The 16176-nt window shown below is 38.7% G+C and overlaps 1 protein-coding gene across 5 annotated transcripts in view; it reads left to right on the plus strand.

The window, feature by feature from the left end:
- LRRFIP2 (LRR binding FLII interacting protein 2) overlaps window positions 1-16176 on the plus strand; it is a 72159-nt gene that overhangs the window by 23167 nt on the left and 32816 nt on the right. For 4 of the 5 annotated variants that reach the window (XM_054991051.1, XM_054991052.1, XM_054991054.1 and 1 more), the window contains exon 3: window positions 130-216. In XM_054991051.1, coding sequence (XP_054847026.1) covers window positions 130-216 — 87 coding nt within the window. Of the gene's footprint in view, window positions 1-129; window positions 217-3531; window positions 3583-5975; window positions 6030-8037; window positions 8107-11832; window positions 11896-13331; window positions 13407-15281; window positions 15330-15412; window positions 15458-16176 lie in introns of all 5 variants that reach the window. The other variant, XM_054991050.1, reaches the window with a different exon arrangement.

Here is a 16176-nt window from a genome sequence, read left to right on the forward strand (position 1 = left end):
TCACTTCTATATTTAGGCCAAGTCATATTTTCTGTTCATGTTTTGATTAGCCATTTTTTTAAATAGTGCAACAATCTTGTTTCTTTGAGTGCGATAGCTTTTAAAAAGCATATTTTTTCAATGTGGCAGGCAGAAGCACGGCTTGCAGCCAAACGTGCAGCCCGAGCAGAAGCAAGAGATATACGCATGAGGGAACTGGAACGACAGCAGAAAGAGGTACTGATACAGTTATATTTAAAGCAAACTTCTAATTATCTTTAGCACAGAACTTTTTGTTGATTTCTATCTGGTTTTGTCATATTCTAATTCCTCACTGTTTTCTTTGTTAATATGGTTCTTACGATGTGTTAAATTATTTTTGATTTTTAAAAAGTTTTAGTAGCTTTTTATTTACATCTTAAATTTTCTGATGAAAAGCATCATAAATGTATATAAATAAAGCTTAAAGGAAAAGGTAGTCCCCTGTGCAAGCATCAAGTCCAGTTCCAGTAACCTTTATTGGCATAATAAGCATCAAGTCATTACTGACCCATAGGGGGATGTCGCATCATGACGCAGAGCCCTGTGGCACAGTGGTAAGCTGCAGTACTTCAGCTCAAGCTCTGCTCATGACCTGAGTTCGATCCTGGTGGAAGCCGGGTTCAGGTAGCCGGCTCAGAGTTGACTCAGCTTTCCAATCGTCCGAGGTCAGTAAAATGAGTACTAGAATGTGATAGTCGGGGGAGACGTAATGTAGGTTAATAAACATATTGGCTAGATCCAAAATAGCCCTTGCATAACTGGAAGAAAGGTACTTTTGCAAGCCGGATTTCCCCTTTGAGCTGCAGTTTCTCCGTGTTTCTTCCCATTCTGTTCCTGCAGGTCCCACAATTCTTGGGGGAAGTTTTGGGGGAGGAGGTTGCAAGTGGCTGTAGGCAGAGGAGATTGGCATGGAAGTTTCGTTTTGTGAATGGTGCTCTGCTTGCTATCGTTTGTATGCAACCCATGGAATGCAACCAAGAACCATGGAATTCCACATTCCTCTGTTGAGTTCAATGGGATTTCAGCAGGATTTAAGGCTGGAAGCAAAGAAGTCTTGCTGTCTTTCTGTTCTTGTGCTTATGTGGCCAGAGGGTGGAGAACATGTTCCACCTGTGATGAAAGAGCAACCTCTGGGCATTGCAGAGAGTGCTTCATAGTGACACTGTCTTACATTCCCAGGCAAGTTATCCCTGCTGTACCCCAGCTAAGGGCCTAAAACTTGTGAGAAAATTAGCAGCTGTAGTAAAGTAGTAAGCGAAGCATTCTTAATGTGGATAACAGAGATCCACACTGAGGGTTTGACAGTACCAACAATCTACATTTTCCCCATTATAGCCCTGTGCTAAAAATGACTACCGATTTTACTATGCTGATTAGAAATGTCATTGTGGTGCCTAGTATTTTCAGCAGTAATTTTTATTATAGCTTCTCTCAGCAATTGTTAGAGGAAATACAAAACTTTTTAATCAATTTGCATCAGAATGTTTTGTTGTATGATGTAACAATATGTATGAGGTTCTTGTCACTGCTTGTTTATATGTAAACCTACCCCATTCAATAATGGATAAATTCATTTCTTAACCAGTTGCTTTTTATACTGGCATTGATGTTCAGTTACATGGAGGTTTTTTTTTTACTGTGTTAAAAAAGCTCTAAATCAAAGAATATAGAAACATGAAAATACTGTGAATCATGGAAGATTGTATTCCAGTGCTCTATAAACAAAATCAAGTTTAGAACAAATCTATTGTTGGGATGTCACCTCTTCTCTTTTAGTTAAAAACAGATTTTAATCATTTTAGTTACAAAGAAAGAGGCACAGCCCATTTTTTTTACCAGTCCAATATGGATATGCAGTCCTTGTTTTGCAGCCAAATGCCACATACTTTTGTTCTGCAATTATTAAAACTGTAACCAGTTCTGTATCATCTGTTTTTTTTTAATAAATCCTGGTAAAAAGTACCTTCGGATCCTCAGCAGTTCATATCAGTAATATCTCCACAATTCATATCCAGTAATATCTCTACTATTGTATTTACTTCATTTATACCCCACTTTTGTACTCAACGGTAACCAAAGGTGGCTGACAACATTCTCCCCTTCTCTATTATATCCTCACAACCACCCTATGAGGTAGGTGACAGAGAATGTGATTGGCTCCATAGTCACCTGGCAAACTTCCATGGCAGACTTGGGTTTGGTTTTCCAGATCCTAGGCCGACACTCTAACCACTCTTGCTTTCTGATCTCTGAAATAGTTTCCAAAAGTTTATCATTAATGGAACAGTTCCAAAACATATGCATTAAATATGCACTGGGAGTTTAACAATGCTGACAGACCACAAGATGTAAATTGTAAATATGTTTAAATCTCTGAGGCATTAAATACCACCTTAATGAAGTTTCTTAAAACTTAATAGATATATTTATTACATCCCAAGACATGTATCCCAGGTCCATTCCCATTCATTCCATGTAAAAGATCCTCCTATATCCTTTTCTGTTCTTTCTTAAATTCTTCCCATCTATTCTGTAAATTAAGTAGCAGGGCATTATATATTACTCCATCTTTTCCGCAGTGATATTTCTAACAATAATTCAAACTCACTTTTCTTTTGGTTCCTCTAGTCTTTATTCAGTGTTCATTGTGAAATATTCCTTAATGGAAAATACTGAAATCAGGGCAAGTAATACCAGTCCATCTTATAAATTATAAAACAACTTTGTCCCTACTTCTTGCTGATCCTCCACTTTCTTCCCATCCCATATTTTTCTTATTTCTTTTTTCCTTAGTCCCATCACTAGTATTGCCATACTGAGATTCATTTAAGGGAGAGAGCGTCATCTAGGGGATTTTGGCTGGAGTATGTGTTTCTGAGCTCTGATCCTTTCAAGGGAAGAGTTTTAACAGCCGTGTACCCTTTGTATTTATTCAGAAGCAAATCTCACAGTGCTCAGTAGATTTACTTATAGGTTAATGTTGCGTGTAAGATTGCAATCTAAGCATGTCTATGTAGGAAGTAGTTATGGATTGCTAGGTGTTCTGTGTTTCTACAACTTCCTGTAGAAAGGTAGCAATAATTTATAGGATATGGAACCCCCAGAGCTCCAAGAGAAGTTTTTAAAAATCTTTTACACCTTGCATTGCAAATTAGCTCTGTTAGCATTCAATACTTGGGGTAGTACTCTTGCCAGACGTCAGATCCCCAGCTAGGAAAGTGGTAAGTTCAGTTGTATTGGGTAGACTAACCCTTAATGTGGATCAGATACATTTTAATTATTTGTGACACTAGAAGGTTTATTCATACATAGCCTTTGCTAATAGAATAAAATTGTGAAGTCGAAAGGACACAGTCACAATGCAGCTTTTAAAGATAGCTTGTTTCATACAGTATTTAAATATGAACATCTTCAGTTTTTCTGTATTTTGAAAATTATCTGTGAACAGGACTCAAATGTTGAATCTTATTTTTTTTATTGTGAAATAAGATTGTTTTTACCTTTTTGTAGCTTTCTCAACGAAGTTATGATAGAAAATGGGGACATATCCAAAAGTGGATGGTAGGCCAGGATTGCCTGTTGTGTGTGTATAAGAACACTAATATGGTTGCAGTGATCCACTAACTAATAGCTTGTTATAGTGTATACAATTTGAATGTCAGAGTCCAGTATAGACTCATGTGATCTGCATGAACAATAATATGTGTCTGAGTAAGAACTTAAATTTATATATAGAAATGTACATGACAAAATAAAACATACCCTGGAGGAATCTGGGCAGGTGTGTTTAAAATGGAAGATGTGTGCTGTGTTTTTACTGCCTGCTTTTGATAGTTGTCAGTATCTTCTTTGTATTTATTTATTGATTGTTTTTAATTATTTTTTACTTGCATTACCCACCTTGGTTTCCAGTTGTCTAGAAGAAAGACAGGCATATACATAGATGAAATAAATAAATTGTTTTGATTTGCTGAGTGCATATAATTCAATGATAGCCTCACCTAAAGACATAAAAACAAATCCACATGACAACGATATTATAGTTCTCCCATGGGACTTAAAACTGCTTAACTTTGCCTGGATCATACTCTTGAGTTAGGGGAAACAAGAGGCAAAGAATTTTAGATTAAGCTTTGTTTAACATAGCATATAAATTACAGTCTAACCAAGATAATGATATCCCAAGCTTTCCTTGGCTGTTTTCCATTGTTCTTTGGGACTTTCTAGTATTGGTGGTAAGATTAAGAATGAATCTTAATAAGACTAAGAATTCAGTAGTCTACTGGTTTGGTATCTCAGAGATACCTCTAGAATAATATTGATAACAACTATGAATGTTCTTTACAAAAAACATTCATAGTTGTTAGCAATATTATTATAGAGATGTCTCTGGGATACTAACCCAGATACTTTGATTACTGTGATACTAACCTTTTAATGGAAAGAACAAAATGCTAATCCTGGAACATAATACAGATGAGCTTGCTCCCTGCATCCTTTCCAGTATAATGCAGTATTAATACATTTCTTTCAGTTTTGTTTTAGTTCATCACCACCCCTACCTGGTTTTAGAAGAGCGTTGCGGGGGGGGGGGGGGGGGGAGAAAGGTTAACTCCATCTGCCCCAGTCACTGCACCATAAATGTTCACATGGGTTTGATATAACAATGCAACATATAAAGCCTAATTCTAGGCGCATGAAATATATGCTCGTTCATCGCTGTCATTGGATTTTAGTAAATTTCTTTCTAATGGCCAAAACTTTTGAATTCCAAGTTCTTCTATGTTGCCATCTAGACTTGTTTTTCACTCTCTTCATTTGGATAGCAGGTATAAGTAGTAAATTATGCATGCTGCATTTCAATGGGCAAAAGTATGTGTCCCATATAATGTTTTATAAACATTTTCTGTTCCTACTGCACTGTGCCTTAAAATCAATATGATGTCAATTCAGAAAAGGTGAAAAATTCTTTTCAAGGTTATACTTGGAAACTGCTACCATTATATAACCACATTCTTTTCCTTGCCCTTATCATTGTTAAGAAAGCTGGTGTAAGCGTGCATGCTGGTCAGATTTTTGGTCTACATATGTCTCTTTTTTAGTTATTGAGCCCTAGTTGGTTATTGATTTTTAAAAATGTTCATTTTGTCAATACACTTCTCCAGTCATTTGCTGTTGGACCGTAAGATCACAATTCACAACAACAAAAATGTAGTTTTTGTTGTGTAATCGTGTTACTAAAGCTATCCATCCATCCATCATATAGTTCTTGCAGGCTCTGTAAGGAACAATTTGGAAGTCCCCACCCTAAGATATTTCCTTCCAGGATTCACTGAGCAGTCAGTGAAGTGCTTTGCGCTCAGTCAGGGGGCTTCAGTTGACCAATAGCTGCTTCTTAACTGGTCCTGTGCTGGAGCATTTTCAGTATTCATGAGGTTGTCTTCAGCCCCCCCCCCCCCTTTTGATTAACTTTAAACTGTCATATTATCTGCATATCGGGTAGTTCGCTGAATTTTCCGTTTCTTGTCAGTTGCTGCATTTGTCAATGGTGCAGTGACAGCCACTCTACTGTTACAATATAAGATTATTTTAAAAGTTTTCATTGGCTGTTTCTCTAAAGGAAATGCTGCAGTATTCCAGCAGTTTATTGCAAAATGATAGAAGTCTGACTTCGTTTTCACTAGTTGCATATGAGTGGTGCTTCCTTATCCTTCATATGATAATCCAGATATTTCGGTATAATTTGCCTCAAAGCTGGGACAAAATTAGGCAGAATGTTCACATGTGGCAAACTGAAGCAGACTGCCTCGAAAGAATAATCAGACTGACTTACATAATTGGTATGGCCTTATTTTCTGCCAAAATTTCTGCATCTTTTTCTTGGTTAAAATACTAACTGTTCTGCTCTTTATTTTTTTCTTTAATAACTTGATATCTGATATCCCCTTTCATAGGACGATTCAGAGAAGGCTAAGTATTCACACCGGTCCAACCGGCGGTCATATATGGTTTGTACTGACTTATAAAATCTCCTTTCCTTTCCCTCCACCCCCTTCTCTTAAATGCCACTTCATTTGTTGTTTGATTTTGTGACTAGGGAACTGATGGCTTGGTTTCCACTTGGAATGCTGGTAGTCACAGGGTTAATATTTACATTTTGCTTATGGTAAAGTTCATATAGCCATGTTCCTGTAGGAAGTATTTTGATTTTACTTTTAATTTTTATAGATTATATAGTTCTTGAAAGGCTTCAAAAATAAAGACTTCAATTCAAGGACTTCTTTTCTTTAAGGGAGGAATATTCCTTCAATAGCAGAAGATTCTTATTTAGCAATGAGGGGGGTCCTTTGTTTGGATCCTGACATACCTGTCTATTATTCTGGCTCCTGTGCAAGCAGAATGGCCTTCCTTTCCACAAGAAGTGCATTTGCACAAGTCTAAGTCAAAGTAATTCTGGGCAGACTGGATTCCTTATTTGTGTAGTGCATTTCAAAGCAGTCGACTATGCTCTATAGAAACACGTAATAAAGTACTTTTTGAGCACTTTGGAGAATTGGTGTGTTTTGTCACTGGGGCAGATCCCTCCAAAAATTTCTCTGCTCAGATTTTCCATGAAATATAACATCATTCTTTGTGCCATGAAATTAGGTCTGCTTTTTGTATGACAGCCATTACAGGTTAATTTTGAAGCTTGGGATTTTTAAAAAAATGTAAAGTGCTGTGTGTCAAAATGAACAGAACACAACAGCAATTGATAGCCAAACATATAAGATGTTTTGCACCCATTAATAGCTTTGGTTACGTTGCATCAATTACAAAATTTCACCCAGCTGCTTTTAGATTACTGGGGGTGTACAGTGAAGAAACATCTGAATATGTAACATACTGTGGATTAAATAATGTGAATAAAAATGAAATTCTATACATCATGCAAATCGTTGTTGTATGTTTTCAAATTACTCAGCTAAATCAAGCATTTTAAATTAAAAATGTGAATATTTGAGTAGAAATTGGATGTGAGGGCGATTTGGCTGCGACATCTGTCACCCCATTGATCTCCAGGGTTGATTCGGATCTGGCTGGCTAGGCAGGTGTCCCCTTCCTCCCTCACCGCTCCATGTGCGTCCCTCCCGAAGCTGCACGCTCGGTGGAAGAGGATGACCATCCCAGATAGGAGGAGTGTACCATTCTTCGGTCAAGGGTATACGATAGCTTCACTCCCCTGCTAGAACCTCCAAACAAGCTCAAGGTCCATTTGTAGGGGAATGTAGGAGTAGAAATTCTTAAGAAATGTGGTCCTGAAGCAGATTTTTCTAGCATGTTATGCTATAGTATATGTAAAAAATGAATGACTTTGCATGCTATATGAATTTAAATTTTTAACTTACATTCTTTAATCTGTATCATTTTATATTCAGTCAAGGTAGCAATGTATGCACACAGCAATTAGCAAGGATGTAGTAGGTCTGGCAGTTGAGAATACCTAATGTTAACGTAAGTTTTAAAAATGATGTTTGGAAGATGAAGATTTTTCTTAGAATTGCTAAACAGATCTGAACAACCAAATCAGTACATTTTTGAGAATTATAGTACCATATAGGTTTGCTGGTTTGAAGTAGAAAAAATGGAAGCTGGTTTATGATTTTTTTTTAGAAATTTGGCAGCCTAGTATGATGATATCTGCAAAAGAATAGTGTTTGTTGATCTGAGATGGAATGCCATTTACAAATATAGTAAAAGAAACATGAGAATTACAATTGCAGACATGATAAGTTGTATCCTGTTATCCCAATCAGCTAAAAAAGTGGTCATTTTGTTAGTGCAAAATGCATTTTGCACTACCTAAAGTAACAGCTTTAGGTGAGCAGAATGGCAGGATACAGCCCATTACTTTATCATAAAGCAAAAATAAAATATAGAAGTTGATAGAAATCAAATAAAAACTTCAGCTTAAAACATTTTTGGAAAGAACTTTAATTCTGAGTTTCATTATTTTCTAACAACTTTGTTCTTAAGAGCTCTTCATTGGATGTCAGTGGGTCACACAGGAGCAGAGCAAGTACTTCCAGAAGGAGAGATCTTGTGGTGCGTAGGTTAAGAGCTAACATGCTTTTGATTTGTTCACATAGTATTTTGTGCATACCAATGAGAAGTGGTGGTTGGAAAATACTTTTAATAAAATGCTGCGCTAGAGAGACATAAGAACTGGCCTAATAAATGAGGCATTGGGAGAGGTTAACTTTTATTTATAGCCCATAGTATATTGGAAGACCCATAGAAAGTCTACAAAAAACTTAAAACAAGATGATAAAATTATTTGAGAACTGTATTTTCCTTGTCACCAATTTTAATTATGCCTAACGGGTTGAATTTCTGGGCGTCTTTTTATTTTTACTTGCCATTACAATACCTAGTACTTTGTTTTCTAATTAATATTGCCGTGGGTTGTAATGTTGCCTGAGTTCATTGCTATATGTGACTTTGGGAAATACAGTATGCAAAAAATCCACATTCAGATGTCAACAATTTACAGTTCCTGTATGAATGCAATAATGGTTCAGTTGATGGTTAATAGTTCAGCATGAATTGGTGTGGTCAGTTATATTTGTGATTGGGAAAGGAGCAGGTATTTATTTATTTAAAACGTTTTATGCTGTATTTCTACCCAAACAAAAATGTTAAAATCAGCTTTAAAATACTTATGAAACAATTAAAACAACAATTAAGCAATAACACATAAACAGGAAGAAGTGAGCTGTGGCTCATGAAAGCTCATATCCAACCACAAATTTTGTTAGCCTTATGGGTGCTACTGGATTCTTTCTCTTTTCTACTGCTACAGACAGACTAACACGGCTACCTATCTTGACATAAACTGGAAGGAAGTCAGTTTTTATTGCTTAGCTGCAAGCCATATCAACAATACAAGATAAAATCAATCAAGATAAAATTAAACAACAAACTTCTGGACATTTTCATAAAAAAGATTAAAATACAGAATAATCATTTGAAATATCTCATAATAAAAGCTCCATCGTATCCAAAGGCTAATGATCCAGAGTAGAGTGGTTAATGTGCAAATCAACAATGCCTGGGTCAGCATGCCTCATTGTCTTTGTGATCTTTATGGGAAAAAACAAATGAGAGTTTCATGTTTCGTCACATTCCACAAATCATGAAACACAAATTGTCCCATTTCACGATATGATTTGTTAGTTTCATGATTCGTCAGAATCTGGGGCACTTCAACATCCCCCCTCATACCCAGAGATTCCAAACTTGCAGGGAGACCTCAGCAGGTTTTCTTCCACCCACCCTCCCAGTTTGGCTAAGATTGCAAAACATTGACCAGAACCCACAAAGCTGGGCCCCAGAGCCAGGCAATGGCCCTGTGACTGGGCTTGGGGAGAGGGGCCCCAAAACCACCACACAGACACCTGCCCAGGTGGGAAGGTGCACAAAATAAAACCAAAGGAAGCAACAAGAGTGTGAGCCCTCAAAGGAGTGGAGAAAGAATTATGAAGAAATAAAGACAAGCAAAGAAAAAAAAGGGGAGGCCTCAGCTAAGCTAGGCTCCAGAGCCAGGCAAAGGCCTGAAACTAGGGTAGGGCGGTGGAAAAAAGGCACCCTCACCCAAAGACCTTCCCAGCAAGGACAAGTGAGGAAAATAAGAAAGAGGCTTTTCAGTCTCTTTTGAAGCAGCAGCAAATCAATCCAAAAGCTTCCAACTCCAATCTCTCTCACTCCAGATCCCAGAAACAGATTCCCCCCCTCTCTATCTACTGGAACTAAAAGCACACAGCAGAGACAGATGCCTTATATAACAAATGCTCACATAGAGCAGAACAGGAGGTCTGTGGTTGGCAGACAGACCTGCCTAACAGGGTTTGGAGGGATGAGATTGTTCCCATGGCTACAGAAGGCCCATCTTCTCAGTTGCCTAGGGGATTAACCCTCCTGCTCCTCGCTGTATAGGGCAAAATGGAAGTTCTCCTGTTGGCCAGGAGAGCTGCCTATCAATGTTATGTGGGCTAAGATTGGGGTTTCCAATGGCAAGAAAAGGTTTGCAGACATTCTGGGCCTATGTTGCCTAGGGAATCAATGGATCGGCACCAGCCTGTCTGGCATCACAAATAGTTCATGAATAGAACGAATCAGGCCAAAAAGTCATGAATTTTGTGAAAACCGTGGCCCCACAAAATGCATTTCGTGAAACACATATCAGCCCGATTCGTCACAAAATTTGATTCGTATTTCAATTCGTGCCCATGTCTAATCTTTATAATGGCGCAGCAAACCTTGCGATTTGGAGAGCCATGGATTTGTTCCTGTTGCCAATAAGAAAACTAATTTCTTCTGGTCTCACCTTCCTGAAAGATAAGATATAATGACCCTCAACCTGACATATCAGAATTTCCTGTTGAAGGAACAGAGTTCATGTGGGCCTTTATGCAATAGAATAGATAGTAGATTGGACCCAGTTTTTTGATGCTAATAGAAGAATTCCCTATTAGAGGAAGACTCTGTCTGCTAGAATCTTTCTTTATCAAGAGATTATTTATTCAATAATAATAATAATAATGAGCCATTATGTTCATTAAAAAAATGGGAAAGCAGTTTTCTTTTTCTCCATTGTTCCTGTTGTTTGAAGACATAGTATCTCTTCTTTGGTAAAACCATTTCCACTGTTGTCCTGTTGTTGCTTTTTTCTTTTTAGTGAAGGTATTTTTTAAAAGAGGAATATTTTCAGCACATGGTAGATAAGAAAAAGAAGTTGTAGGAAGCATCACTTTGAAGATTTTAGGTGCTTATGTAAGGGGGGATTTATGGCCCAGGCCTCAGTGTATTGTCTCTTTTGAGGCAACCCTCTGCTGTCTGCTGAGGATGCAGGTTCTGCCCTCTGGGCTTATGGGAATTGTCATACTTATGGATCAGTAGTCTTTACTGTTAAGCTGTTATGAAATTGGGGTGCATATTTTGACATGATGTGGTAGAGCAGGTTTTTCTGCATGGATGATGATGAGTTTGCTAATCATTTTTACCGAGGGCTTTCTGCATGCCATTAAAAATAATCTGAGACCTTTTTTGACATTGTAAAATTAGTTCTTTATTCAGTTAAGTTTATCATATCCTCTTTAATTTCCTAGATTCTTATAGAATGTAAATATCAGTTCTATTAACTGAATACTGAAGGCACTTGTTTTCATATCACTGACATATTTCAGTGTAGCTTAATTTAATGCTTGCTTTTTCCTACATGTCACACTATATTATATTTTTAAAAGACAACAAATTTAAAACATACAAATTGAAAAGTAAGTATAATATAGATGGTTATCTTACATTTTAGAAGCTCTTTTAAATAATTTAGCCTGGCAGAAATGCTGAAAAGCCATCAAAGTGGTGACTTGCCTCATATCCTCAGGGAAAACCTTCAAAGTGTTTGCATATATCCCCTTGTGGTACAAGATGCAGGTAACCTGCCACCAGGAAAAAATCTCATCTGTGACCTCCAGGGTTATATTTCTGAATCCCACATTCTGCGATCAGACTCACAAATGTGTGTCAGTGTGCGCAAGTAAAATAAGCATATTCAGCATATAATAGAGGGACAGGCTAAATCATGCACAGTTTCTGCCTACTGTACATCTCCCAACTTTTCCCCTGAGATAGGAGAATGATGTTTTAATTCTATCTGTAAGAGGGTATTCTGTTAAATAAAATTATCACATAGTGGTTTAGAATTGATACTTATGTTGTCCTTGTTGATTATAACGTTCACTCAACTTTTACTCAACTTTTACTCAACAGAGCCATGGTTATAGTGATTCACACAGTGGGAAGAAGTCTTCTAGCTCAAATAAAGATCTTTTGGTTAGTGATCTTTATCAGCATTAATGAGTGGTTTCTTTATGCAGTGTATTCCTACATGTGCTTGGTATATTGCTGATAAAAACTGCATCTTAAGTCTTGCTGACCTGGAAAACTCTGTCTCCTTTGTGATAGAAACTAAGCTGGTAGAGTAGAAAATATGAATGATTTACATCAGATAGGGTTGCCAGGTCTCCTTGGCAACTGGTGGAAGATTGGGAAGGTGGGGGTGCAGTATTTTACCTTGACTATCCTCACACCTTTCTTTGTGCCCCACTGCAATGACATCACTTTCGGAAGTGATGATGCCATGTGAGGGGGGGTGGAAGTACGCATGTACTTTGCCCCCAGCACTGATTCTTTAAGAATTGCCCCAAAATGCATGTTCCCCCCACACAATAATGTCACTTGCAGAAGTGATGTCATCATGGTGGCACATGGAGGAATGCATGCCTGTTTGCCCAGGCTTCCTGTTGGTGGCAGGTGATCACCGGGAGGCTTGTCTTCTCCCGCAGAAGTCAGTGATTGTTGGACAGAGGGGCAAACTGCTGGGAGTTGCCCACCTCCAGCAGGCATCTGGTAACTCTTAACACCCCAGATGATAAACTTTGGAGAAGTCTTTCTTCTTGATAGTACTGGGTTTGTCTATGTGGTATTTTATTGTCCCTTTTTGAGACTTTTCAGAGACTTTTCAGCCATTTACCTTCATATTAAATCCATGAAAAACTAGACATATTTTTCTTCATTTATTTTCAATTGGCATAGGAATCCAGTTCATTAAGCTCCTCTGTAATGAGTGCTTGAAATTCCATTGAGGAACAGGCTATATAAGGTTAGAAGCTTAAACCAAAGTAAACATCTGAAACTACTTCAGTGAATTATTGCAACACAAATGAAGGATGTTGAAATACAGAAAACATTTCAGAACAATTCAATCTGGATGTTTAGGATAACGGGTTTTTTATAGACTGTAAATGGCTACAGGTGGTGATGAATTCTGTTGGGAGCTGACTTAAGTTACTGTGATCATAAGAAACAAACACTGTAAGTTCATCTCCTTACAGTTCAGCTTTCATTTAAAATTTTATAGCAGTTAATTTCACATTTTTAACACATGGCTGAATTTTCTATTTAAATATAATGAAATATGTTTAAAATCCTTTCTGTTATATCATACACATAGTCAACTCTTTATCTAGTAAAAGAAATGGATGATACCTATAGGTCAAAACAAAACATCATACCTTGCTTGGTTAGGGCAGCTGCCCTTAGTAAGTATATACAGTATGATCATCTTGTAACATAATTGATATGCTTTATATAAAGACCTATTCTCTATAATTTAATGTTACATCAGTCTTTTAGAACATTACATATGTGTTGACTATTGGAGCAAAGTGCAATGCGTTTAAGTGTATATATTCAATTTCTTTTGACAGAGTGGATTTTACCATGACCAAAGAAATTACAGCAGCCTTAGACATAGCAAACCACTTTCTACTTACCACCCTCGGGTTTGTTTGATTTAATTTGTTCAAAGAACGAAATACTTTGAGAGGACCTTTTCTTAATTAAGACTTGGAGCATGATCACTAACATCACTGTAGCAGAAATTGTTTGCTTGATTGTTTGGAACATACTAGACTCCAAAATATCTACTGCTTCCTTTTGTTCTGCATCCATTACTATCGTGTGAATTTAATTAGAGTTTGGAATATCTCTAGCTTATGAGTTCAGACCTGCATCTACTATTTTATAATACTGCTTGATTGAAGTTGCCCGCATGTTCTAATGATACAGTTAGCAAACTTCTCCATTGCCGTTTTTAATTCAAATGCTCACTGGAGACTTCTTCCAAGTATTCCACAATTCTGAAAGCAGGATTTCAAGAGGAGCTGCCTTGGAGAGGTGGTGGGAGCAAAGAAGCCACAATATGTTTGTGTTTGGTGTAAAGTGCCTTCAGGTTATAGCTGACTTATGGCAACCCCTACTTGGAGTTTCTAAGCAAGAAACTAACAGAGGTGATTTGCCATTGCCTGCCTCAGCAACTCTGGTCTTTGGAGCTCTCCCATCTAGGGCTGTGCGCTTCGGGTTTTGTTTTGGGTAACTTTACAACCCGATTCGGAATGCTTCGGTGTTCCCCAGAATACCGAAGCAAAGCTTTCCGAAGCATTTGGAAATGCTTCGGAAAGCTTCGGGGCTTGTTTAAAGCGGCGGGGCCCTTTAAACATTAACCCCCACCTACCTCACCACCTACCTTGTGGTGGCTCCAGGCCGGCTCCTCTGCCACCACTGCACTGTCGCCCAAGCCTGTGGGGTGGTGGGGAAGGCCAGAGCCGCCTCCTCTGGCCCTTCCTGCCCCTCAAATGGCCGCGGCGTGCCAGCGCCGCAGCGGCCATTTAAGGGGCAGGAAGGGCTGGAGGAGGCGGAGAAAGCCCTTCCTGCTCCTCAAATGGCCGCCGCAGAGCCGGCATGCCGTGGCCATTTGAGGGGCAGGAAGGGCCAGAGGCGGCGGCTCTGGCCTTCCCCACCACCTTGCAGGCTCGGGTGGTGGCAGAGGAGCTGGCTGGCTCCAGGCCACGTAGCCTTGTGCTGCCGCTGCCGCCCAGCTGATAACCCAGGTAAGTGGGTGGGGGTTGGAGGGATCTCCCCAGGGCAGGGGGGGGGTCTCCCCGGGGTGGGTGGGAGGTGGAGGGGTTGCCCCAGGAAGGATGGGGCTGGGGAGTTCCCCCCTCGCTTCAGTATGCTCCGAATCTTCACGGAGCATACCAAAGCGATTCCCAAACCCCGAATCAAGCCGCTTTGGATTTCGGGGTATTCCGAATCTGTTTCCCGCTTTGGGTAAACCTGAAGTGGGAATACCGAATCTACCCACCCGTGCACAGCCCTACTCCCATCCAGTTATTAATCAAGGCTGACCCTACTTCACTTCCGAGATCTGAGGGGCTTGGACTTGCCTGGGCTATCCAGGTCATGGCACAATTTGTTTATGCATATAGAATTCCTTCATATTCTGGTATTGGAAATTACAACATGCTTTTAATGTATGCCGATCTGCAGAGTCAGTATTCTTTACATGATTCAAAAGACTTAGGGCTAATAAGATTTCTGAGCTGTGATTAATATTGTGAGGATCTTGGTTTTTAGACAGCATACTCATTTTGCAGAAGTAGAGCTACCATAATTCATTAACTCTGAGAATGGCACATCCTGTTTAATTGACTGAAGGAATTTTAGTCTGATATATTTGTCAGTTTGAGTTATTCCTTTGAATGTTTTTATTACCACGCTTGTGACAGTACTAACACTTGTTTTTATAAGTTTCATGTGAACTGTGCACTTCATTTGTACAAAGTCAAAAGTAATACAATATCTTATTATTGTCACAGTCATCTTCTCTCTACAGTGATCCCCTGGCAACAACTAAGAGTTACAGGGTTAGTACAACATAATGTAATAATTTATATTTAGATTAGTAAAGTTCTGTGAAGCTTAAACAAAACCCAACTCTTTTCTGTAGGTGTCTCCAGATGTAAAAGCTGGTTTAATAAGAAGTGCCAGTTTGGTTCGTATGCAGATCTGCATGGTTGCCTTAAACTTGCATTCTTAAGAATATTTGGGCTTGAGAGCATGGTGCTGGAAACTCTTTAAGTGTACAGGAACCTCTAAAGATGGAGAATATCTAAAAAGTATCTTGGGGGCAAGTCAATGCTTATGAAAACTGCAGGCTGTTTTTTGATGATGATACAATTGTGAAAAAATCAAGGCATGTTAGACAGACAGCTTTTCTGTCAAGTGGGAAATGCTTACACTAGGCCTTCTGTGCTTCAGTCTTTGCTAATTTTATATGTGCATGGTACTTGGGCTTCATTTCTTCTTCTGCTGGCCTGTGAGTAGGATTTTGGATGCTGACACATGTCCCATTGCACCCAGTCTCCCCAGCTGTAGCCTACATGTATACATTGCGGGCACATCAGATTTGCAACCAGGGCTATATTGCTTTTACAGGTGACCTATATGGGCTGCATTGCAGCAGCTTTAATTCTTGTGGAGTCTGTCAGAATAGTTAGGATTCACGTCATATACCATAGATTGTGGCTGCACGTCTTTGTAGTGTCTCTGCTGCTTTTAAAGAATGATATGAGGACAATCTCAAAGGCATGGTGAATGCTTATTTTGCAAAGGAGAAAATAAAGAATTACACATGAAGAACATATTGTAGATTTTTCCTAGCTTGTCTGTCTAAGTGCACTGATGAATTTTGTAGTTCTAGTGACACAACCT

The sequence above is a fragment of the Eublepharis macularius genome, chromosome 11, assembly GCF_028583425.1.
Source record: "Eublepharis macularius isolate TG4126 chromosome 11, MPM_Emac_v1.0, whole genome shotgun sequence".
NCBI classification, from domain to species: Eukaryota; Metazoa; Chordata; class Lepidosauria; order Squamata; family Eublepharidae; genus Eublepharis; species Eublepharis macularius.